This window comes from Dermacentor albipictus, chromosome 5 (assembly GCF_038994185.2).
Source record: "Dermacentor albipictus isolate Rhodes 1998 colony chromosome 5, USDA_Dalb.pri_finalv2, whole genome shotgun sequence".
Lineage (NCBI taxonomy): Eukaryota > Metazoa > Arthropoda > Arachnida > Ixodida > Ixodidae > Dermacentor > Dermacentor albipictus.
The window spans coordinates 112354233-112378105 of record NC_091825.1 but is presented as its reverse complement, the minus strand read 5'-3'; the positions used below and the strand labels follow the sequence as shown (position 1 = coordinate 112378105).

At 46.3% G+C, this 23873-nt stretch overlaps 1 protein-coding gene across 1 annotated transcript in view; it reads left to right on the top strand.

Annotated features, from left to right (window-relative positions):
• The window catches only part of Cerk (Ceramide kinase), a 105391-nt gene that overhangs the window by 55051 nt on the left and 26467 nt on the right, over positions 1-23873 (top strand). The window contains exons 2-4 of the mRNA XM_065425605.2: positions 16039-16434; positions 20875-21003; positions 22582-22645. Of these exons, the coding sequence (XP_065281677.1) occupies positions 16039-16434; positions 20875-21003; positions 22582-22645 (589 nt within the window). The remainder of the gene's footprint in view (positions 1-16038; positions 16435-20874; positions 21004-22581; positions 22646-23873) is intronic.

The following is a 23873-nucleotide window of genomic DNA, read 5'->3' as shown; positions in this document are numbered from 1 at the left end:
GTTTAGACTGGCATATAAAGTATTCTCTGAAAACGCTATTTTCATTCATTTGGCTGAAAAGATTTAGTCACGGATATAGTTTATTGTACTTCGGCTGTTTAGGCGGGGCCGGTATATCTCTCGAAAACTTGCTATGTAGGTTAAGACGTAGTCCTTTGACACTCTCAATTAGAGAATCACTTTCTCTAGTCTCAGGTAATAACTTCTCGTTTGCTATATACTGTAGTTGATATTTACTAAAGGGCAGTGTGCTAGGAATAATTTCTTATAGCTAATATAGGGCATAATTCCATAAAAGCAAACAACCTCCTACCCTATAGCAAGTATTTCGAAAACCTCGCCGCAAAACCGCACCTTATCTGCTAAGAGAGAACTTTCAAGAACTACGTCGCAGGAGGAAAACGGAATTTCCAGGAAATTTGGCTTGCCTGTACACGGGCACAGCGCGCGTATACGTCCTTGACGTCGCAGCGCGCGATACGGCGCGCATATGTGGTTAAACGCAGCGAAAACAAAAAGAGAAACGAGAAGGAACGGAACGCGCGCGACAATTATGGCGCCAAGTGAAGGGAGAAAACGACGAGGGGAATCGTATAAGCTTACTTGCATGGGACGCGCGCGTGCGCCTAATTGCGCTCGTGCATATATATATATATATATATATATATATATATATATATATATATATATATATATATATATATATATATATATATATATATATATATATATATATATACTGTCATGCGCGCACATTTTAATGTCGAGTTTATACGTATATACGTGTGTGTCATGGCCACGGTGGTCATGGCGGAGGCCCTGAGCATGCAGTCACACGGGCGTGTTGTTCCTTGTACGCAGTTCCGTTTGTCGCTGGCGTATCTCTCGCATTTCACTCGGCAGTACGCATATCATTAGCTGGACTTAGCCGGCACATAATCTGCCCTGACAGTAATGCAAGCGTGCCATACGCGCGAAGTGGGTTGAGGCACGAGGAATGGTTGTTATGCGGCGAGAGGAAATGTTAATGTATATTGGATGACACGTGTCGTCTGCTTTTTACTGTAAAACTTCCAATACTTTCTGTGCCCGTCTTTTATGTTTGTTTTTTCCCCGCCATGACATAGCTAGCGTGCAGTAGTATATACAGAAAGAAAGAAAGAACGCACTTAATGCATAATAGAGCTGTCAAATTTTCCTAACCGAGGGCAAGCCGTCGTACGTACAGGTATATGATTTTGGAAAGCATAAAAAAAAAAGCCTGCACGCGTGTATGCAAGCCGCATACCGTATCCAAATATAGCGTCATCAGCACCCTGCATGTGGGGATCCCGAACGCCACTAGTTTGCGTTGTTTTGCGTATGCTCAATGGGCGTTATTTTGTCCAGTCGGCCACAAAAGTTTGACGGACACACGTGCTCCTCGATAAGTGCACATTTCTACACTGACAAGACGTGCCTTGGCACTTCTATAATTCAGTCGAGTCGAAAATATTGACACATACTTTTGTTATAGCTGTGTGATGCAAGTTTTACACACACACTTAAGTTACTTTATTGCGCTTTTAACACGTATAAAACACCGCCGATCTGCTGTAACCACAATAAATCCTTGATTCCACATTTCCGCACCTTTTGTTATCAACACCATGTCGGTATGCTACAACGTACCGTTGACTATAAGTAGATACAGTGATCTTAAGAGATCATATTCACAAGCAACTTCGGCTACATATTGTTCACTTACGAAACTCCCGCCCCCACCCCCTTGTTTTGATTTTATTAGGCTATATGAGTCACACAGCATTGCATGCGAATGTATGCTGTCATCATTATGCTTGACACTGACAGTCGAAACCTTATACTTTGCGTGTCTTTAGTTACGATTTTAGTATGCAGAAGCACTTTTTTTTCACCTGTTTATGCGTTGCCGTTAGTTTTGATGCACAACGCTATTTTCGTTTTCTATTGTTGCAGCCATAGTTTATTCATGTTTCGCAATACTTGTACGCATAATCACAATTACTAAACTATTTCACTCTGCGTGCTATAGTCTCACTACATACTACGCCGAGATTGCCACTTCTGTGATCTTTTGGACACCGTCAAGGTTCTAGCCGCAGCTCCTATAGCCCAGAGCGACCGTCTAGTTTTTGTTTGTTTGTTTTCTCGAAAATGAAAATTTGATTTGAAATCAAGGTTGATTTGATCATTGGCGACGACGTTTGCATGAATGCCGTATACGAGTGTCCCATCACATCGCATTTCTACAGCGCATCGCATCTCCGTAAACGACTGTAATGCGCTGTAGGTGGGCACTTCGTATTAACGCGATATAGGCGAGGGTACTACAAAACGGCGCGTAAGTTGTCTCAGGCGGCCAACGGCAGGCTTATCGCGCTGAGGGAGAGAAGGAAAACGAGACGGCGGCCAGCTGCGTTCTCTGCTGCACTCACACATGCAGGCGGAACGCGAATCGCAGGAAACTGCTTTCCGGCTTGTGCGACAGCGACAGAGTTTACATGCATGTGAACGCTGTCGCATGAGTGTTACGCGGGATGTGGCGCGAAATGCGATACGCTCGCGTTCACGTTAAACGCGGCTATTACTACGTTAGTCGTATAAGAAAACTATATATCTACAGGCCGAAAACTTTGAATTTGAGTCTGTGACTCCAAATCTGCAGGCTTCGCGGGACTTCAGTTTCTTTTTTTTTCCCCGGCAAGCTTTGTGTCCCGTTAACTTTTGTGACCGACTGTACGTTCTGTCGATAGCGCGTTCGGTAACTTTGAGTATTTTATTTCTAAATCTCCGTTCTGTAGGATGCATGAGGCGTCCCGTCGTCTCAAGGTAAGGTTAGGAGCACTTTGCTGTGAAAAAAAAAAGTGTAATCATATTAATACAGCTTGACTTAAATGTGACTTAGAATAACCTAGCAATTTTGGTGTCCTTGATATAAAGAACAACAAGACGACGCTGTCAGCTTTTCCTCCTCTTTTTTTCACTATTCGCTTAATGTAAACGCTATACTGGATTTCGACGGAAGTTTGTTGCGTAATGGAGCTTGGAAGCAGTGGCTCATACAAGTTTCCGAGTCGTGGGACTAGTCAGTCGAGTCATATCGAAAGGGCAGCTATGTATACAGGATGAAGGTCGGACCCCGGCCGAAACGTATGCGACATAAAGAACAATTTTCGTACGTGCGTCCTCAAACTACAATTGCATATATATATATATATATATATATATATATATATATATATATATATATATATATATATATATATATATATATATATATATATATAAGCATCATCGTCGACATTCACTCGAGACCTGATGGAGACTTAGTGGGACCGGAGGTATGACAAATCGCGCAAGGGTGGTTCGCGCGCTGAGAGAGAGAGAGAGAGAGAGAGAGAGAGAGAGAGAGAGAGAGACGACTTTATTGTTGGTCAGTGAATTTATGAGCGGCCAGGTACTTTTGCTTCTGGAGTGTGGTGGCTGTAGTCAGTCACCCTCGGTTGGGGTGTAGGGATAGGGAGGGGCAATACGTAGCTGTACCACCCTACCATCCGCAGGATACGATAGCAGTTTGGGCGGTCTTAACAGTGTATTATGCAGTGAGGGGGATCTTCTGTTAGACCTCGTAGAAAGTGGATGCGGGCTGGGGTTTGGAGGGTCTATGTCTGTCTTTTGGGAATGATGCTTTCCCCGTTGACGTGTGATGTACGGGTGTCGGACACTGCATTCGCCGGGGAAATTCCTGTATTGCTAGAGGGAAGGTGAGGGAGGGGCTCGTCTGGCTAGATTCGGGGATGACGGCAGGATGAGAGATGAGTGTGGTCGAGCGAGAAAGCGATGCCTCCTTCATGGCCCAGCGTGCCATGGGTGACCTGGGACCCGGACAATTTTGACGGGTGAGTGTAAATCGCGTTGTATTTCCTGTGAGGTGTCGTATGGGAGTGGGGTTATGCATCAGTTGCCAGCATGCGGGGCCATGCAGTCGGTGAATATATAATGGGGACCGAGGAAGTGGAAGCTCAGGGAGCTTGGAAGATGTAATTCCGCCGTGCATGGGTCCGTGGGAGTAAAGGTGGTTGCGAGAATGGTGTGAGAATGGTGATCTTTCACAGCTACATGGCTTTAGGCTGCGTCTGTATGCTTGGTCCGGAAAAAGAAAAAAAAATGAAATGAAACGACGGCCGGGTTGGCTGTCTATCTCACCCATTCTGCTTTGTCAAGGCGGCGTGTAATGTTTTCCAGCCGTGCGTGTCCTTCACGGCTCGCAGGAAAGCGACTCGCCCCATCTCCCTTCCTCTTTCCCACGATTGTCTCCTCCTCCTTCCCTTCCTTGACGTCATTGTCGTATGTGGCTGAGTGCTTGGGCGACAAGGAAGAAGAAGTAGAAGAAAGTGCGAGAGAGAGAGAGAGAGACTATGTACAGCCGTGGGGCCGAGGGCCACGGGATCATGGGTGCGCGTGCGGCTGCGCAGTTAAGGGGCCGGCCTTGGAGAGAGGGAACGAGTTGAATGGCGGGACCGCGCCGCCGTCTGAGAACAAAGGCAGCAAGAAAAAGATAGTTTGCGCTCGCCCCTCTACCCACTCGCTCAGACACCTCGAGGGACCTTCACTCGAGGACTGCTGCTGCAGCTTCACGGAACCACAGCAACACATGACTAGCGCGCGCGCCCTTTGTAGGTTACGTTCCCTCACGAACCAGAGGGTATATTACGCTACGTGCCTCAGTGGATTACCATCAACCCTTTCTCGAACGCGAGCAGGAAAAAACACACTCACACGCACGCGCACACACACACACACACACACACACACACACACACACACACACACACACACACACACACACACACACACACACACACACACACACACACACACGCACACACACACACGCACGCGCACACACACACAGAGAGAGAGAGAGAGAACGCTTCTTACGCTCGGTTACCGAGTGCTAAGTGTAGTCATTGAGTTTCTATGTTAACAGCTTCGATAGATATTGCGCGCACCTATGCCGGCCATCGGCAAGCGGATAGTTCTTTGGAATCATGGGCCAAAACAAAACATCGATGCCTGTATTAAGAAAAACAAAAGAATAAACCTTACGCTGGAATTGTTCGTAAGAACAAATTTCGCCCAATCGTGATGCTGGGCGTATGATTAGCAAAGGCGGCCAGCCAGCCGCAAACAGCTCTGCATACGAACGCATAGCTTCAGGAATTCGGCTCCGGGTGCTTTGTTCTGGCTTTGTTCTGGTATAGAAGCCAGGCTGAATATTTTGGTTCACATATCGTGTAATAAAATGAGCGGCGCAGCTGTTTAGAGAATTCCCATAGAGATACATGGGGCTCCCTAGAAAATGCAGGGGGTAGCTTAAGTAGGCCACAGTGACCCGGCGACTGTGACATTCTGCTGCCATAGCACGCGGGTTCGAAGCCCTCGCATTACAGTGCTCTACATTTCAAATCCTGCGAAACAAAACCCAAACACAGGGATGTTGAAATATTACAACTTGCGTCTAGGCTGGCGAGTGCGATCTGTGTATTGCTGCATGCCTCTTTAACTACCACCCCCTGCATTCCCCGTTGCCAATTAGCGACCTCTGGTTCTCCGCCTGTAAATAAACAACTTCATTACTATTGGTCACTTCATTTGTTCCTTTCACTTCCTTTGACCTTAACAACAACAACAACAACAACAAAAAAAAAAAACGACGTGCCACCTCGTACCGTACGAACCGACGTGTGTTTCTGTGCGACCTATAACGTTGTCTCCTTCGGCGGCAGAGACGCCAGTTCTCGGGAGAAGCTGCAGGTTTATAAAGCTGGATCACGCTCCGCTGGCCTTGCACTCTTGGGGCATTCTTTCCAACATTTTGAACTACGAAGCCAGGAAAACCTGCTCTGAATCGGCCAGGGGAAGCTTCCGTATACACGTTCATATGTATAGTCGAGGGCTGTATGGGAACCGATAAAGCTCAAAGTGTCAACTTTACTCCAGGACTATGGAGGGCTCAGACGCAGCAACACTGACCTTCCTTCGTTGAACTTGCCCTCGGGGTAAACTCTATAGAAGCGCGAAGAAATTTAATACATATCGGGACTTTCAAAATCTGAGCCAAACTTAGAGGTCGCTCTCGGCTTTGGATTTTTTCGGATCTATACCGCACGCAGCGAGAACGCTATTTTCTGGGTAATGCTACATAGGCTACTTGCATCTGCTGTTTATAAAGCTCCGTGAAGTATTCTCTGCTTAAAAAGAAAAAAAAATGTTTATTTTTCTTTTTTCGATTGTCACCATAGTAACGCGTCGAATTTCTGGTGCATGCCCCTGCGCGAAGGGCACGCATATATTAGTTGCGCTGTAAAAGAAGAATCGCTGCACAATTGTTACAGCCCTCATAGCTTTCTTTCTTTCCTTCTTTCTTTCTTTCTTTCATTCTTTCTCTCTCTCTTTCTTTCCTTCTTTCATTCATTCTTCCTTTCTTTCTTCCTTCCTTCCTTCCTTCCTTTCTTTCTTTCTTCCTTTTCTTTCTTTCTTTCTTTCATTCTTTCTCTCTTTCTTTCTCTCTTTCTTTCTTCCTTTCTTTCTTTCTTTGTTTGTTTCTTTCTTTCTTTCATTCATTCTTTCTTTCTTTCTTTCTTTCTTTCTTTCTTTCTTTCTTTTCGTGCAAGTAGCGAGTTTTACGTAGTCCGCGAGGAGTAAGGGAGAAACATGAGGGAAGGGCGCCGTGCGTCGGCTTCCCGAGTTGCATATTTCATTGTATTTCATTGTGTTGCTTTTCAGAAGAAAAGCTTTTGGGCGCGTGGAGGAGTGTTGACTGTGCCCAACGTGCCATAAAAGCACTTTTGAACTTTTTAAGTGAGACTGGTTTAGACGATCGCCTCTAGAAGCTGTGAGACGTGTAGTCAGTGCGAAATGTGTTTGCGCAAAAACTTTTTGTGGCAAGATTACTTTTTGTAAGGACAAGGTTACTCTTAGTGTAGTGCGTCTCCAGTGCGCATCCGCATATTGGACAACGTGTATATAGTATCTCATTGTACCATATCATAATCATCCACCACCTACCTTTCCCTGTATTTCCCACTTCCCCATTCCCCAGTGAGGAGTAGCAGGTAGAGACACGCTCTCCAGGCCGACCTCTCCTCCTTTCTCTTCATTAAAATCGACTCCTCCTCCTCCTCATTATGTGGAGCACCCTCGTGTTGTCTCTTGGCGCAGCAACAATCTAATTTCAAGACCCTCATTTAAAAAAAAATGTTATTACGCCTGTCAGCGTTACGGGAAGCTAGTCTATTCTATACTTCGATGACACATGTCCGCACGCCCCGAACCGGCAGGATCGACGTTATACAAGAATGTTGAAGCGACAATATATGACCAAACCTATAGTGGGAGGAAAAAAGGAAACGTGGAATGCGAGGAAAGCTGTGGACACGAGCTGAGCTCGGTCTCTCTCTCTCTCTTTCTGCGCGTGTGTGTGTATATATATAGGTGTGGAGGAGGGCATTCTTGTAAAGTGCATCGCCGGCTAACTTGCTCCCAAACCGCGGTGGAGAATGAGCTGTGAAAAAATAGCGGCACCTGTAATCTCCTTTGTTGAGAAATGTTCGGCTGCGCTGGTGCCGCAATATGTTTCGTTATTTTTTTTTCCCCCGCCGTAAAAGGCTTGTATAGTTCGAAAAGATGGTGCAAAGCTGGCTTTCCCAACTTCCTCGCGAAATTTAATCTCCGTTCAGCCGTGTCACACCAGTGTGGTATTTTTATTATACTGTACAATTTTTGCACTCCCTTGCAATGCGCGTGCTTGTATGTCGAGAGAACTTTGCCGCTAAATCCCGCCCACCGTTTTTTTTTTTTTTTCGCTCTTGGTTTTGGGCAAGCTTGGGTGTGCAGCAGCATGCTCTGAATACGCGCCGCCCCGTCTCCCCCCTTGCCAATCTGCGCATTAGGCCTCCGGGCCAACCATTCACAAAATCATTTCAGTTATCGTCTCTCTCTCTCTCTCTCTCTCTCTCTCTCGTTTCTCCTTTCCTTTGACTCGGAGGGAGGCGGTTATGGTGGAAAACTCGGGTGCACCAAGCACGCGCCGACCTTCCCGGGTGCACACACACTTGCGCTGGTATGACATCGTAGGCTTACATGTTTTGTAAGTCTTTTTAGCCAAGCTCAAGTAATTTCCCCTGTGTTGTCCTTGGTGTCAGTGTTTGTTGGCTCCTTATGATATGACACCCTTAGGGTGTGATTTATGTAACTGGCACCCTAAGGGTGCGAGTTATTGACACATTTACACCCTTTTTCACTTTAGGGGTGTCAATTATTTTACATTGTAGTTCTTTTTTGCGCAAGCCGCTTGCGTCCCTTAGCCCGAAACTCTGTACCGCGATTGGCTCCATTGCGCAGCTTGCGCAATGGAGCCAATATATATATATATATATATATATATATATATATATATATATATATATATATATATATATATATATATATATATATATATATATATATATATATATATATATATATATATATATATACACACATACAAGCGCGTAAGAAAACAACAGCAGGCAGGAGCAATGTCCTGGTATTTTGTCCTGCCTGCTTCTAATCTTTGAACAATGTCTCTGCTGGATGCTGTCATTCCACCCTTCACTGATATATGACGCACCAGATCCGCTTATGAAATCGTTTCGTTTGTACCGAGCACAACGCTTTTCAATTGGAACTTCGGTAAACGTATTTGCGACGATTGCAGGATATTGTCTCTTGCAGCTGCTGCTACTATTCGATGAGGGCATACGAATCGATATGGCATTTATATGCAAGTTCGGCACATACTTCCTGCCAGTTAGGCTTGTCAGCATCCATTCAACTGCCGTGCCATGCTGCGTCAGTGCTGCTCCCATGACTCGTTCACTCGCTCGTTCTAATCGGCGAAAAGTTTGAGATAATCACGTCGCTTCGGCTTAAAATAAATGTTGATTACAAGATGATACAGCGTGGGACCCTGCATGCAACAACCCTGCAGAAATGTTGTTGTCCGCCTGACGATAAAAAGTGTACACTGAAAAACCAATAAGCTTCTTGTCTGCTTTTATCAGTTGTGTGAATTATCTCTCCGTTCGCTAAAAGAATGCACACATCCGCTTTAAGTCGAGGCTGAAAAGAACAGACGTCGTGATATCGGTCACACGGCGGCGAGAGATATAGGAATGCAAAGGCGCGCCAAATAATAATAATAATAATAATAATAATAATAATAATAATAATAATAATAATAATAATAATAATAATAATAATAATAATAATAATAATAGACGTGGAACTATAGAGTTAGCTAGCTATTTAGATGAAGGCAAGAGTGTAGAAGGTTTCCGGGATAACTCCCGAGATAACTGCTGTTATTGTGCAAGGTTATTGCACCCTTATCATTTCCGCGTTTTCACCTCGGCGGAAGCGATGTCTGTGTTTCGTGCCCCGAGAATGGGGTTACAGCATCGCTGACAATTACTGATTTAGCAAGAATGGCATGTTTAGTGGCAGTGTTCTGGTCGGCGTTGCTTACAGACGCATAACCCTGCGCTACACAGTCTGTGTTGCGCAATTTTGGTGCCGTGGTTCTTGGTTTAGACAGCAATGGGCTTTCCCTTCCTTCTTTATTTGCTTTTTTTTTTTCTTTTTTACGTGTACGTAATTCAAGGACATCCCTGGTGGTCTCTCTCTTCTGTGGCTTCTATCTGGTTTCATGACCGATCAGAAAGCCAAAAGAAAACAAAGTGTGTGTGTGGGGGGGGGGGCGGATTTCTTTATATATATATATATATATATATATATATATATATATATATATATATATATATATATATATATATATATATCCTACATATCCCGGCCACGGCGGCCGCATTTCGATGGGGGCGAAATGCGAAAACACCCGTGTGCTTAGATTTAGGTGCACGTTAAAGAACCCCAGGTGGTCAAAATTTCCGGAGTCCTCCACTACGGCGTGCCTCATAATCAGAAAGTGGTTTTGGCACGTAAAACCCCAAATATTATTATCCTACGTCTTCGCATACGCATATATATATATCCTACGTCTTCGCATTACGCGTGCGATTACCGAATGAGCTACCGCGACGCCGTTTTCCCATCTACTTTCTTGGGTATTTGTGTTTGATTAATCGTGACGAAGTCATTATTCGACAAACTGGAGAATTTGAATTGCCCCGCAAGAGGCACTACTGGTCATAGAGATTAGGGGGGGGGGGGGACCCAAGCGCGCTATAGCGGGCCCCAACCGCTTGCGTCCCCCTAATCTAAAGCTCTCTAATATTAAACTTCATGCTTTTGTCGAATGGGGTGCTGCAGGGCTATACAGTTGACCTTCCAAAAGGGTCCCGAGTCCCTCCTTAAGATATAAAAGGGGGGGCCCGGTCATCCCCCTGACAGCCCCCGACTTTTATAAGCACTGCTTTTATATGCTTTTATAAGCATATTCTGTGCGACTGTCCTGTATATAATGTTCAGCGACAGTCCCTGGCATCTGTTCTAGCGCACCTTGACAGTAGACCATTGTCCCTCGACACGATTTTCACATGCCGCTGACAGAAGACATCGCAGGTGAAGGCGACAAAGGGACTACTTCGGTTTTTGAAAGAGACGGGATTGGACAAGCAGCTGTGAGAGTGATGTCACGTACCATGCCAGATTAATGGACTCCAACGGACGGTGTGTGTGCTGTGTGCTCTCTTTCCCTCTCCCCCATATTTAACCTCCCCCATCCCTCTCCCATGTGTAGGGTAGCAAACCGGTTAAGCTAAACTGGTTAACCTCCCTACCTTTCCTTCTCCACTTTCTCCTTCCTTCCTTCCTTATAAGCACTGCTTTCACGCTCGTGAGCGATCGTTGGCTCGGAGTTGGAACGCCGAAACCTTCGAGTGTTGTCCTTGACCCGGAAAGCACTTGCCTTTGCAGTTGAACCACCGTACACAGTGGTTACATAGCTAATTGTTCTTTTTTTTTTTGGTAGCCGCGTCCCTTCCTACAGGGGGCGCCAGCACACTGAATGCGCTCGCCCGCCACTATAAACGTAAGCACGTCCCTTTCCCGTATACATCACTGTGCTGTTCGAGGAAAGAGGGACCCGGCGCCGTATGTCGTTGTTGTTGTCTCAAACGTTCATTGAGAGGTCTCTTGCCAATGCACCGACAGTTTATCCCACGCCTTGACCCAACGGTGGCCACGCATTTTTTTCGGCGACCGCGAAGCTCGCCATCTTGAAAGCTAATAAGCGCGCCTCTTGGCAACTGCCCTGCATTACTTTCTTTTCGACGCGCGGCCAAGTTTGAGCCAGGTTCGTCTTGGTGGCCACAGATGCCGAGGTTCCCCACTGCGTGCGATACTCGGCCGATTTTTTAAAAAAGGAAAAGCACGGCGGTTTGTATGAAACAGCATAGCAGTGAAACACTAAAGCGCCAAACAGACGACACAAGAAGAGACACGGACGGAGCGAAAAGCGCGCTCGTCCGTGTCTCTTGTTGTATCGTCTGCTTTGCGCTTTAGTACTTCAGTAACATGCACCAATTAGCCCAACAAAACGTTCTGCTTGAAACGGCATGACACATGGAAACACGCCGAACGCTGACCGAAGCATGTTCGCACGTGAAAAAATACGCGCGAACCTATATAACGACAAATTTAGCCCAATCTATGTATTGTCTACGTTAGGTAGACCGCTTTGTCTTCGTGTAGATAGGCTTCTTGGTGTCTCTTGTTGTATCGTCTGCTTTGCGCTTTAGTACTTCAGTAATATGCACCAATTAGCCCAACAAAAAGTTCTGCAAAAACGGCATGGCACATGGAAACACGTCGAACGCTGACCGAAGCATGTTCGCACGTGAAAAAACACGCGCGAACCTATACAACGACAAATTTAGCCCAATCTATGTATAGTCTAGAGACGTTAGGTAGACCGCTTTGTCTTCGTGTAGATAGGCTGAAGTCATGAGGAGGTCCGTTTCCTTAGGTCTAGTTGTATAGACTTTCATGCCAGCTGATACCCTGACTAATATGAATGAACGAATTAATGAATCGGTTGCTTATGGAAGCTCTATAGACTGAAGTTAATGACGTAAGACCGTAGACAGTGTCACAGATGTCGCAGTAATATATGTGAATGCTTTTACACTGTTTGGGTGGGACGTTTCTTTCGCAAATACACACACACACACATTCTCAGCCGGTCTTTCAAGAACACACGTAAGCATACACAGAAAAAAACAGAAACAGGCGTTTTTCGCAGAATGCGAGACACGTGAACAGATTCTTCCTTTAACGTGTCACAGAGAGTTAATTTCATTGTCCTCTTTATTTTTTTTTATACCGCTTCGTCAATGTGGTAAGAAAAAAAGGAAAGAAACAAGGGAAAAAAGAAGGAAACAAAAGAAAAACGAAAGACAGAAAGAAAAGGAACCGACGCTTTGCGCTCCTCACGCTCGACGGGTGAAATACGGGACACCGGGTTTGACGTTTGTGCGTTGCGGCGCGCTTCTGTTTAATCTATGGCGTAAAAACCAACAAAAATCTGGCCTCATGTTGGGCGAGGCTCATCGTTTAGGAATCCCATCCAAGTTTTGCGCAGCATGGTCGCATTGAGGTCTATTACCGGAAGTATTACCGGACAACGGCGCACTATCTCGGGCTTATCTTGTGAACGCATGTGTGACTATAGTTGATTACCACACACACACACATATACCTCCGTACCACCTCGTCTGATGAAAAAGAGACGGCGCCCTCCATTGCTAAACTGAATACACGTATACGTGCTCGCTTCCCCGCGTAAGGGCATCCAGATGACTGTACTTGATAGCAACACGCCGTGTGCCGTATTTGCTCGCGTATAAGACCGCCACGTTATTTAGTCTTTATATTCTCCGAGTATCTTAGCAGGCTGCGTGAGTCTCATTGAAATCAGGCTTTTTGATTACCAGCTGACACCGCCGCTGCTACACAGAATGTGCAGTCGCTGATGAGGCATGTCCCACGTACGCATGACGCTTTTGTTCATCATCGTTTGTCACTTTTGCAGTCATCTGTTGCCGAAGTTATCCCGCTCTGCTGCAAGGCGTCGACATTAACGCGGTGTCCGCGGTGAAACTTCGTTATACCTACATAAAGCACTTTTAACTCCACAGTGAGAAGCGAGGGCGCGGGTCTCGTACTCATCGGGATTTAATGACACTAAGCCGTAGATTTCTTACACCGTGCACTAAGCGCTTATCGCTGGCAACAAGAAGTAAAGAAAGCCTTGGGAGATATGCAAAGGGGGAAGGCAGCTGGGGAGGATCAGGTAACAGCAGATTTGTTGAAGGATGGTGGACAGATTGTTCTCCAAAAACTGGCCACCCTGTATACGCAATGCCTCATGACTTCGAGCGTACCGGAATCTTGGAAGAACGCTAACATAATCCTAATCCATAAGAAAGGGGACGCCAAAGACTTGAAAAAATTATAGACCGATCAGCTTACTGTCCGTTGCCTACAAACTATTTACTAAGGTAATCGCAAATAGAATCAGGAACACCTTAGACTTCTGTCAAGCAAAGGACCAGGCAGGATTCCGTAAAGGCTACTCAACAATAGATAATATTCACACTATCAATCAGGTGACAATAAGCTTACTTCGGAGCCCCCCTACCCTATACGGCGACCCTCCCCAGAAACTTGGCGCTTAGTGTGCCAGGCTGCGGGCATAGCGCGAGTGAATACGGTTTACGGTTCTTCATCGATCGAAGGGCAGCGTCTTTCGCCGCCTAACCGGCGAGCGCATATATGCGCTCTCTGCGTGCGAGAACCCTGTCCTTGCAACGCAGCCTCCGCTCCTTCTCGGTCGCGGCGCGCCTGCATGCCAGCTCGGTGAAGTCGGGGGGGGGGGGGGGGGGGCGAGTGTGTGTGTGCTTTCTCGGCGACCGGGCTCCGATGTGCTGTCATGCGGGACCGCTTGCAGTGCGCGCGACGAAATACGAGTCCTGTCCCACTCAAGATTGAGAAGAAAGAGGAGGAGTGGGGGGGGGGGGGGAAGGGGGCTTCGATGGGTGAGCGGGACCTTGAAACGTGTTTTTCCGCCGGTGCCGTTCGACGTTTGTGCCGGCGCGAAAGACGTTTGCGCAGTGGTCCTTTTTGCGTCTGCGTATCTGCTAGCCAAGGCGCAGCGCTATAGAAGGCGCATTTAGAATCGCTCTTTTCACCTGGCGCGCTCCTGACAAATGCTGGATCCTGCGCTGGGATTCGTATTTGCCCTGTCCAATGACACGCACCCCTTAGCCCAACTTTGACATCCCATAACCGTGCAAATTTTCCCGCCGAGCCTGTCTGTCCTCTGCTCCCGTTCCGTCCCCTAAAACGATAGCGGAAAGAAAATTTCGCCGAGTCACGCCGAGTCACGACTGTACGTAATATGAGTCCGCGCGGAACAGCGCGTCACGTATTTAAGCGGCACCGAATCGCCCCGCAAGCAGCTGTAGGGCATAAAGGGAAAATCAGACATCCACCCGGTCGTAGCAATTGCTACAAAGGAAACCCGGACCAGGACGAATTTTTCTTCAACTATGAGGCTTTTCTTTCGAGGAACCCGTATGGGTTTCCTTTGGGTAGATGTCTGATTTTCCCTGGATGGATGGATGGATGTTATGAGCGTCCCCTTTGGAACGGGGTGGTGGCTTGCGCCACCAAGCTCTTGCTTTTCATTACTTCTCTCCACCTTGCGGGTTTCCGCAGAACTACTACGTCAAAGCTGTAGTGTACATACGTCGCTGTCTTGCGCGGCGTGATTCGCGGTCACCGATGAGGCACGTATTGAGACATGTAATAGGCGCTGCATACGTCGTTAAGCCACTGTTACGAAATTGTTCACCCATGACAAAAAATACGACGAACTGAGGCGATCATCATGCATTCGACTTAAGATCGACCACACGTATGGCACACACTCGTGCCTGTTCACTCGAGATGAGGCGTGGATGTGACAAATGTGGCGAGACGTTGACTGTCCTCCGCGTAGTGCCAGGATGTCCTGAATTATGAACTCGCAGAGAGAGAGAAAAAAAAAACACTTCCCGTTACCATACCTTCAGCAAGTTCCACTCCATTCTGCGACTCCCTTGGCAACGACCCGCTTTTTGACAGGAAGTCAGTCTTAGCTTATTTAAATGACCTTCGTTTACTGCATGTCATACATCCATGCGATTCCGCATCACAACCTCTCATATCGGAGGCTGCAGCTGCGATAGTATAGAGCACGTGGCTCCTTGCCCTGCGGACAATTAAGGGCCCGACCGGGTGAGGCACTGGCGCTACTTGAATATTTTTGCGTTTTTATCTTACACTCACTTTGTAATATAAAATTTGTACACACTCCTAACAGCTTCGATACATGTACAGTATATATTACGCTATTCGCAGAGAATATTTTTAGTCTATTCTACAGTTACGGTACATCTACCATTTCTCATTGATCGCACCGTCCACAACACCATATGATTTCTTGGCGCTCTTTGGCCATCATGGCCCTTGCACCATAAAAACGTCGCGTTTCTTCGCGGACACAATCAGCGATCCAATCCCTGTCGTGTGAATCAAACTTGTCTTGCGGCTGCCACCGCAATACATCATACATAACCACAGTCGCACGACGCGAGGTGTTGGTGAATGAGATAGGCTGCTATTGGTCAGAATACTTCGGGAGGCGACGAACTTGTTTACTCATACCTCTCTTCTCTTTGGTAATATTTACGACCAAGAAGGTGAATTCGGTTTTCCACAACCGTCAGGATATGCGTATCCTACCGAAAGTAATGGGAGTCGCGTAGTGAAAGCTTCGCGCACTGTTTAACTGTCAGTGCAGATGCCGAGTCGTGCATGCATCTGCGGTAGTACGTAATGTCACCCCGCTCTGCCCTGTCGAAAGCTGACAACACCTATAACCGTCTGTCCTTTTTCCGTGTGCCGCAGAGACCGAAGACGACGAGTTCATTCACCTCTCGAGGGTCGTGACCGCCGAGGCCTGGCCCTGCTGTAGCGGCGGCTGCGGCCAGACCCGCGCCGGCGGCGAGCGACCTCCGGTCAGCGTGAGCGCCAGCGCGGCCTGCCTCGTGACGTCGACGGCCGACGGCGGGACCTCGTCAACAACGGTGGCGACGACAACGGCGACCGGCTGCTACGAGGGCGGCGGCGGCGGTGGGGGCCGCGTGACCCTGGGCGACCCCGCGCTGCGGCTCCACGTGGCCAAGCCCGTGCACCGGCACTCGTGGTGCCTGCAGACCCTGGTGCTGCGGGGCGTCTCCGGCAGGAGCAGCGACCACGCGCTGGTGCACCAGTGGGCCGACGCGGTCCAGGACAGGCTCAGGGGTATGCACGGACGCGAAACCGCGTCTTAATTATGAATTTGGATATGGCGCTTTGTGTGTGTGTGTGTGTGTGTTTTACGAAATCGCGGTTTGATAATGAGGCACGCCGTCTGTTGTGTGAGACTCTTGGTTAAGATAATGTGGCAGGGATCGAACCCGCGACCTCGTGTTAAGCAGCGCAGCGCCATATAAGTGCTGAGCCTAGCTCCTATAGCTCCAACACCGCGTCTTGCGGCTGGCTGCTACCGTTACTGTGAACAGTTTACCAAGGAAGGCCGTGGCGATCGAGGAACACTCGAGAGAAACCCCTGATTCAGTTCCGGTGGCATAACCCGGAACCCTGGGCACGTGCCCCACTCCCCCCTCTCCCCCCCCTGCCAACCCCACGGGATCAGTTCACACAGTATGTTTCAAAATTCTATTTTCAGTAATTTCGCGATAATAGTAGGATTAATAAAGGGAAAAATGAAGGTCAATAATTCAGTTTGTTGAATTTCAAACCGAGACTCCAGTGCCAGTACATCAACGTGTATGTCACGGACTTCGAAGTATTTTTTTTTTCGTATTTGGACCATTGTGGCTCACCACAATTTTTCGGAACTATCTACAGGTTCAGTACGTGGCTCCTTTAAGACAATGAAGGTCATTCTGAGTATTGACGTCAATGGCGAGCTGCTACGGGAACTCCAAGGTGGCACCGTCACCAGTATTTTGTTCTTGCGTCTTTTCTGACTTACTGTGCCTATGCTTATAGTAATAATGGCTTTTATGACATTTTAGAATGGTAATTTACTAATATACAGCTCAAAATTTGTTTTTTAGTGTATCTTTGATGCAATCGAACCTTGTTATAACGAAGTTGAAGGGGAGCCGAAATTATTTCGTTACATCCGTTACTTCGTTATATCCGTTATTGCCATTTACTGCAATAAATATCAAATGGAGTGCGGAATTGTAAACATGCAAATAAAATGACGGCATTGCGGCTTACGGAACTGCTACACAGCCATGCATACGATTAAATTTGAATAAGACAACAACAAAATATGCGGCATGTGCAACGCACGGCTTCTTGGCACCTGACGCGACAGCCTTTAGACAACTGTCTTTTGTTCCATTGTGATGGTCTTTCTCGTCCGCTTTCCACTAGGTCATGGTTGAACAGCACGTGACATACAACACAGCGCTTTTGTGTGTGATCGAGGAGGCAAGTGAACTTGGCTCGGCTGGCTCGTAACCTCCGAGATCCCATCGGTGGCAATGTGATCTAGGAGGCTCAGCTGCATTCCGCAGGGAGAAGTGAATGCACGCCTTGGGCGTGACCTAGTAACATAGGGCATTGACCCCTGAAATTGCGCCATGGAGACCTCGGAGGCCAGGTCGAGCTGCAGCTGCCTGTGTGGCGCAAATACACACTAGCGGGAAAACATGCACCGCAAAAGCTGCCTCGTGGCAGCTTTTTTGTGCTGCAGACGAATTTTTCACGGCTTTTGGCGGCGGCAAGCGAGCTGCAAACAGTGGAGACCAATGAGAGAGACCCCTTCAGTGATGTGCATGGGGGAAACTGGTTTCATGTGGACCCGCTCGAATGCTAGATTCGTACTCGTATGTGGCATCAGCTGGACTGCCCATGTAGTACTATCATCTGCTCATGTCAGCTCTTGCTCGTGCTTGTTTTGGTTTGTCTGGTTTGGTCTTGTTCACGCTTGTTTTGGATCTCTATGGAGATTTGAAGGGGAATTTCATTTACTTCCTTATATCCATTATTAACTCGAAAGTGTTTTATGCCAAGGTCCACCATCAACTTCCTGCAACAGATGTGACGTCGGTGAACAGTAAAATATGCAGTTTCTGCAGGTGCTTTGTCTTTCGTGTCTTATTAGGCTGTGACGCCTCGTCACCTACGAAGTGTAGCTTCAACATGCATCAGCAGGGCTTACGCGCTGCCTACTGCTTCACTTGTGATAGCACCAACTAAGGAAACTGCTGTGATAAGAGGTGCAGAAAGGCAACGGCGACGACGCACTAATCTCGCTTTGGTCTGGCAAGAGACACATCAGCATGAAGCAGAACGCGTTAACAGCGCATGCTGCGAACTCTGCCACTCGCGTTCCTGAAGCTGAGTGCGTCACCACTCAATTGTTTGCCCAAGACACTACGGAGTCGTACCAGAATGGCGTAACTTCACCACAGTGGCTCGGCAGCAGGATGCTACTTGGCAGCAGGACGCCGCTCAGCAACAGAACGCCGCATGCCAAGAAAACCTGCAACACGGTCGCCGACCCGCAAACCGCACGCCATTCGCTGCAGCAGACCGTGAGTTCACGAAGCAAACATGCAACTGCTTCTGGGAAGATGCGTTTCACTTTCGTGTTCTACCGATTCTTGTGAAAGAGGGATCAACCATATTTTAAATGTTTTCTTAGTTATATCCCGTTTCGTTATAACGAGGTTGAAGTGTACGTGTTTACAAACACACTGTGGGAGTCATTCAGTCTTCGAGGAGCACAGACAAGATATTTTCAACTTCTATGTTATTATGGGGAGGGGGCGAGAAGGGGGCAAGGTAAATGATGGTTCAGCCTTTGTATAAATGTCAAAGTGCCACACACAATTTACTATAACACTGTAACGCGTGTTGCTGTGAACCAGTTTGCTTTTTGAGGCTGGCGGATGAGTCGGGATGTCATGATACATTGAATTGCACCATGGTCACTGCGGCTGCCACATGCATGCGCTGTTAGAAGAAATGCGCACACTACTTTCATTTATTATTTTGACGGAGTATTGTTTTTTGGCAAACCCTCACAAGCTTTGCTGACTGTTGCTGCTGTCTTGCAGAATAACCCACGCACAGAATAGTACTCATTTGATGAATTGCCTTTTTGTCTATTTGTTTAACTTATTTATTGAGTTTACACCTGTACATATGAAGGAGGTTGAGAAGAATACCTAGAAACAGCATGACTAACCCTTCAAAAATATCAAGGCAAACAGCAAGTAACTGCAATATTTCTGCAAATTACATAGAAAAATATGCATAAAGGATTGCTAATATTAACTAGTACAATGGCAATATGGACAGAATAATGAAAAAGAATATGCAGCCCAATCTGTACTATCACCCATAAATCTGGCAATGGCCAACTCAGTTCTCTACCAAATTAAGTAATGAAACAACAAACAATACCTAATTATCTTCACTGCTACAATGTACGGCTTCATGCGCATAATTGCTTTATTAAAGCGAAGATGTCTATGCCTTCGTTCCAGAGGTATGGCGCATCTGCTCGGTTGGTGTCTTGCCGAGTAAAATGGGCTGATTTTGGAGATAGTGCAATACTAGTAAAGTAAGCTCACCCTGGAGAGGCGTCGCAGCAAAGTGGACTCATCCCGGAAATCAATCTGTAGTTACAGAGGTCATGTTGCTGCCTTTCTGGGCAGGCACATAATTGTTATGCAGCAATATGCTTTGCTGAAGATGAACAGCTATATATAGTATTTAATTGAGTGCCTCATGGAAGCTTTATTTCACATAGGTTCCAACATGTGCATTGCGTCTGCATAATGGCTTTTTTTTTTCAGCAACATCATAATACGTAATCCTATTGCTACACAGTATCAGCAAATTTTGCTCTGTCTCATGACATCGTCATGATGTCAATGATGCTTGGTCTTGTGTTGAGTCCAACTTTAGTATCATTCCCATTCCTTATAAGCGTTCCCAACTTTCACTCTTGCTAAACGTCATCCTTTTATGCATGAGAAGGATGTGGTACGGTTTCCGAATTACTGAAAATATGTGTCAGCACTCCACTTAAAAAGGAAAGTGAAGAGTACATCAGTATACAAAGCTTCTGCATCAGCAGAACGGCCACTCATTTCGCGAGAGGAGGCCGTGCAATTAAATGAAATGAAATAAATTCTGGGCTTTTACATGGCAAAAATCGGTCTGATTATGACGAATGCCCCATAGTGGGGGACTTCAGGTTAATTCTGACCACCTGTTTTTTTTTTTTTTTACCTGGGCCTCATGCATCGTACAGGAGCATTCTTGCATTTCACCCCCGTCGAAATTCAGCCACGGCGGCGGCGGGTAATCCAACGCATGACATTGGGCTCAGCAGTGAAACACCATAGCGACTAAGCTACCGTGGTAGGTTGAGTAATCAAGAAAAAACACAGAAATGAAACACTAGTTGTGCGGGCCACCTTGGACTGTCTGAAACAGCCCACTGTGAAGTCATGGATTTTTGGCAGCGTCTTCTCATGTCTAGTAAATTGATTGTCAGTAAAGAAACATTACATCACATTCTGAAAGAACAAAAAGACTCAGCTGACCAAGTTAGCCTGTATATGAATGCAGCGATGTGCATGGTACACCTGTATCTGCTGGTCTAAAAAGCGTGCTTGGTAAACCTCCGTTTTTTTATTTATGCAGGGGTGGACAGGCCACGGAAGCTGCTTGTGTTCGTCAATCCTTTCGGCGGTCGGAAACGAGCGCCTGTCATCTACCAGCGCAAGGTGGCACCCATATTCCAAATGGCTGGCATCTCTGTGGAATTAATCAGTGGGTATTGTTTCCTTCGTATGCATAAACAGTTGGGGTATAGAAATACACAGCAACTGGATTTAAAAGATGGCAATGGCCATTCTAGGCATCACGAGCAGGCCTTTGCGCACTTACTTCATTCGACAGGTGGTTTGGGTGGTTAACCATCACAAAATGCCACTAAGCAGAGAAAATAAGTTTTCTTGTCACCAGGTGAGGTTCAAACTCGCGGCTTTCGAATTGTGAGACAGGTGTTCTAAGCACCACAACACTGCAGTTTCGTTGAGGTGATGGAATACAGTAATACGAGCACATTGTACAGCTTGACCTACAAATGGCGAAATATTTAGATTAAGCACATTGGGAGTGATTCGCAGAAGGTTTGAGCTGTTAGCGTCTGGCAGTGTGAGCATTGAAATGCAAAGTTCAACAATGAAAAATGTCAGGTGTAATGACTTGCACATGCTCTTGGGTGTCTAGAGTCTTAATGTGCAAGCACTAGTATGCCAAGCATGACCGTGAGAAGGTGGATTTCTTTTTTTTTGTGTGGCAGATAATAATCTTGAAGCTCTTCTTCACATAGGGAATGTCAGTGAATTAACAAGCTGCAAACTTTCTAAGACAGTGTCAATACATTGTAAATGGCATAACCGGTGCTGTGAAATATACATGTGTAAATGCACTTATCAGAGGAGACATGAGCTCCCTTAAAATATTACCATTATGTCTCATTTTCTCCCATAGGCAAAGCATCTTGCACTTTTTCTGAATCGTACCATTGATGCTTACTATTTATCACACCATTCAGCATTTTTTACAGCATGGTAATGACTCGTAGGCACCACCTGTGTCATCTAAATTTGACTTTCCTAATGAAGCCATGATGGTAATAGCTTGCAGACTAACAGTTCACCTGTAACCTTATTGAAAGATTTAAGTGTAGCTTAGTTGTCCTTATTTCTGGTTCACAAATTCATGGTTTTGCACTCCCCATGCATCATTGTTCCTGTCAACAGGTTGCTCATAAATTATGCGATAGGCACCTCAAAGCACTGTCACAACTTGTTGATGGTGAAGAAGCATAAATGCTACCAGAGAGTGAAACGAAAGAGTATCTTTTTATAGGGTGCAGTGCTCAATAAATGCTCGAAGGAAAGCAATGCTCAAATGACAACAATAGCAAGGAGCACAGTCATCAGTCATGGAATCTATAAAACGCAGTGGTCGAGTCTGTCGACCGGTTATACTTGCGAGACCACACATTCCGGAGCAATCAATGGTGTTGTAGACTTGAGGTTGTTCAACACTGTTTGTGTCGCATGTGCAAGCTTATGAGGAATTCCTATCTCGCTCTCAGATTGGGTTTTGGATATAGAATGTGCGTTTTGTACTGAACAATGATCTGATAACAGCGCAAGTTTAGTCAAAAGTGGTCACTTACAACGAGCAAGAGCAATGCATGTGGGGCAATAACGAGTTCTTTCTTCTCGCTACATGGTTGATCACGACTTCCTCTTAGCACAAAAGATCAGCAGTTTGGGTTCCCTTGTTCTGTGAGGTTAACAAGACTGTATCCTTCGTTTTACCTTTGTGCAGCGACACGGTATGCGGGTCACGCTAAGGAATGCCTTCTTGAATTGGACCTTTCTCTCTTTGACGGGTATGTATTGCTTTATTTATAGTACATAAGTTAAAACGCGTAAGAAGTTGTGCTTTTTTCATAACTGTCTACCAACATTAGTACCGTATACATTTCCTGGGTTTCAAAGTGCTATATCTTCATTAAAAGTATCCCCTTTTCTCAAATGCAAAGTTGAAGGAGAAAGCATACAGCAACTTTATGTGCACGATTCCTTGCAAGAAAGAAGAAATGGGGCAGAATTATGGTCATCTGGTTGTTAGCCTGTGCACCTAGGAGCTAAATGTCTTGCATTGGTGCTGGGTTTCCATTCATCTAGTCATAATGGGTCAAGCTTGAATGAACTCACTCAGAGCCTCGTGAGTGGGAGTGCTGTCATGTTAATCCACAAACAGTGAGCTTAATGAGAATTGCGTTTGTTGTGGACTCATTAATGATGCATGTTGAATTATTATTACAGTGAAACCTCGTTAAATAGCAGCTGGCCGGAGCTCGGAAAAAGTATGTACTAAATGGTAGTATTGCTTAACCGAAATAGCATGAGATCGCCCACTTACCTGTCATAAACGGAACTCGGAGAGAGCGTGATGAAAGGGAAAAACATGCAGTATTTGTTCATTTCACGCGACAAAAGCATTATTTCCGTTTGATGCTGCGGCAGCCTAGCAGTGATGACAACGGCCTCAAACTTACCGAAGCTGTGAGCCAGCTTTTCAGCCAGCCCCTTCTTTTCGGCAAACACTCACATGGCAGATTCCTTGTTGGCATTGCATGTTCTCCGTGCGAGGGTGCTGTAACGTCGCAGAAGTTGCTGGGCGCCTTTTTTATTGTGGCGTGCTGTTCTCGTCGTGGTGGTTGCATTCATGAGGCTGACGTAATGCACAGCTTCTGCCACTTTCAGGCCTGAATCGCCCGCACTGTTGCTCTCTGTGTTGTCCTCATCACTGTCATTAGGCGACATTTCGGCAACAACAGAGGCAATGATGGCGAAAAGTCAAACCTTGTAGCCGACGTCTCTTCGTGGTCGCAGCAGTGTTGCCGAGCAACTTCTTCGCATTCCAAATGCCATACGTTGTCGTCAACGTAAATCCCTGTCATGTGCCAGCACCAATTCTTCATGCCACATTCGATAACGCGAACGATGTCCAATTTTTCTTCTATGCTGAGCACCTGGTGTTTTTTATCCGAGCTTCGGCATGACGCATGTCGTAGTTTGTTCGACGCCAGACTGCTCTCCGGTACAGTGCCA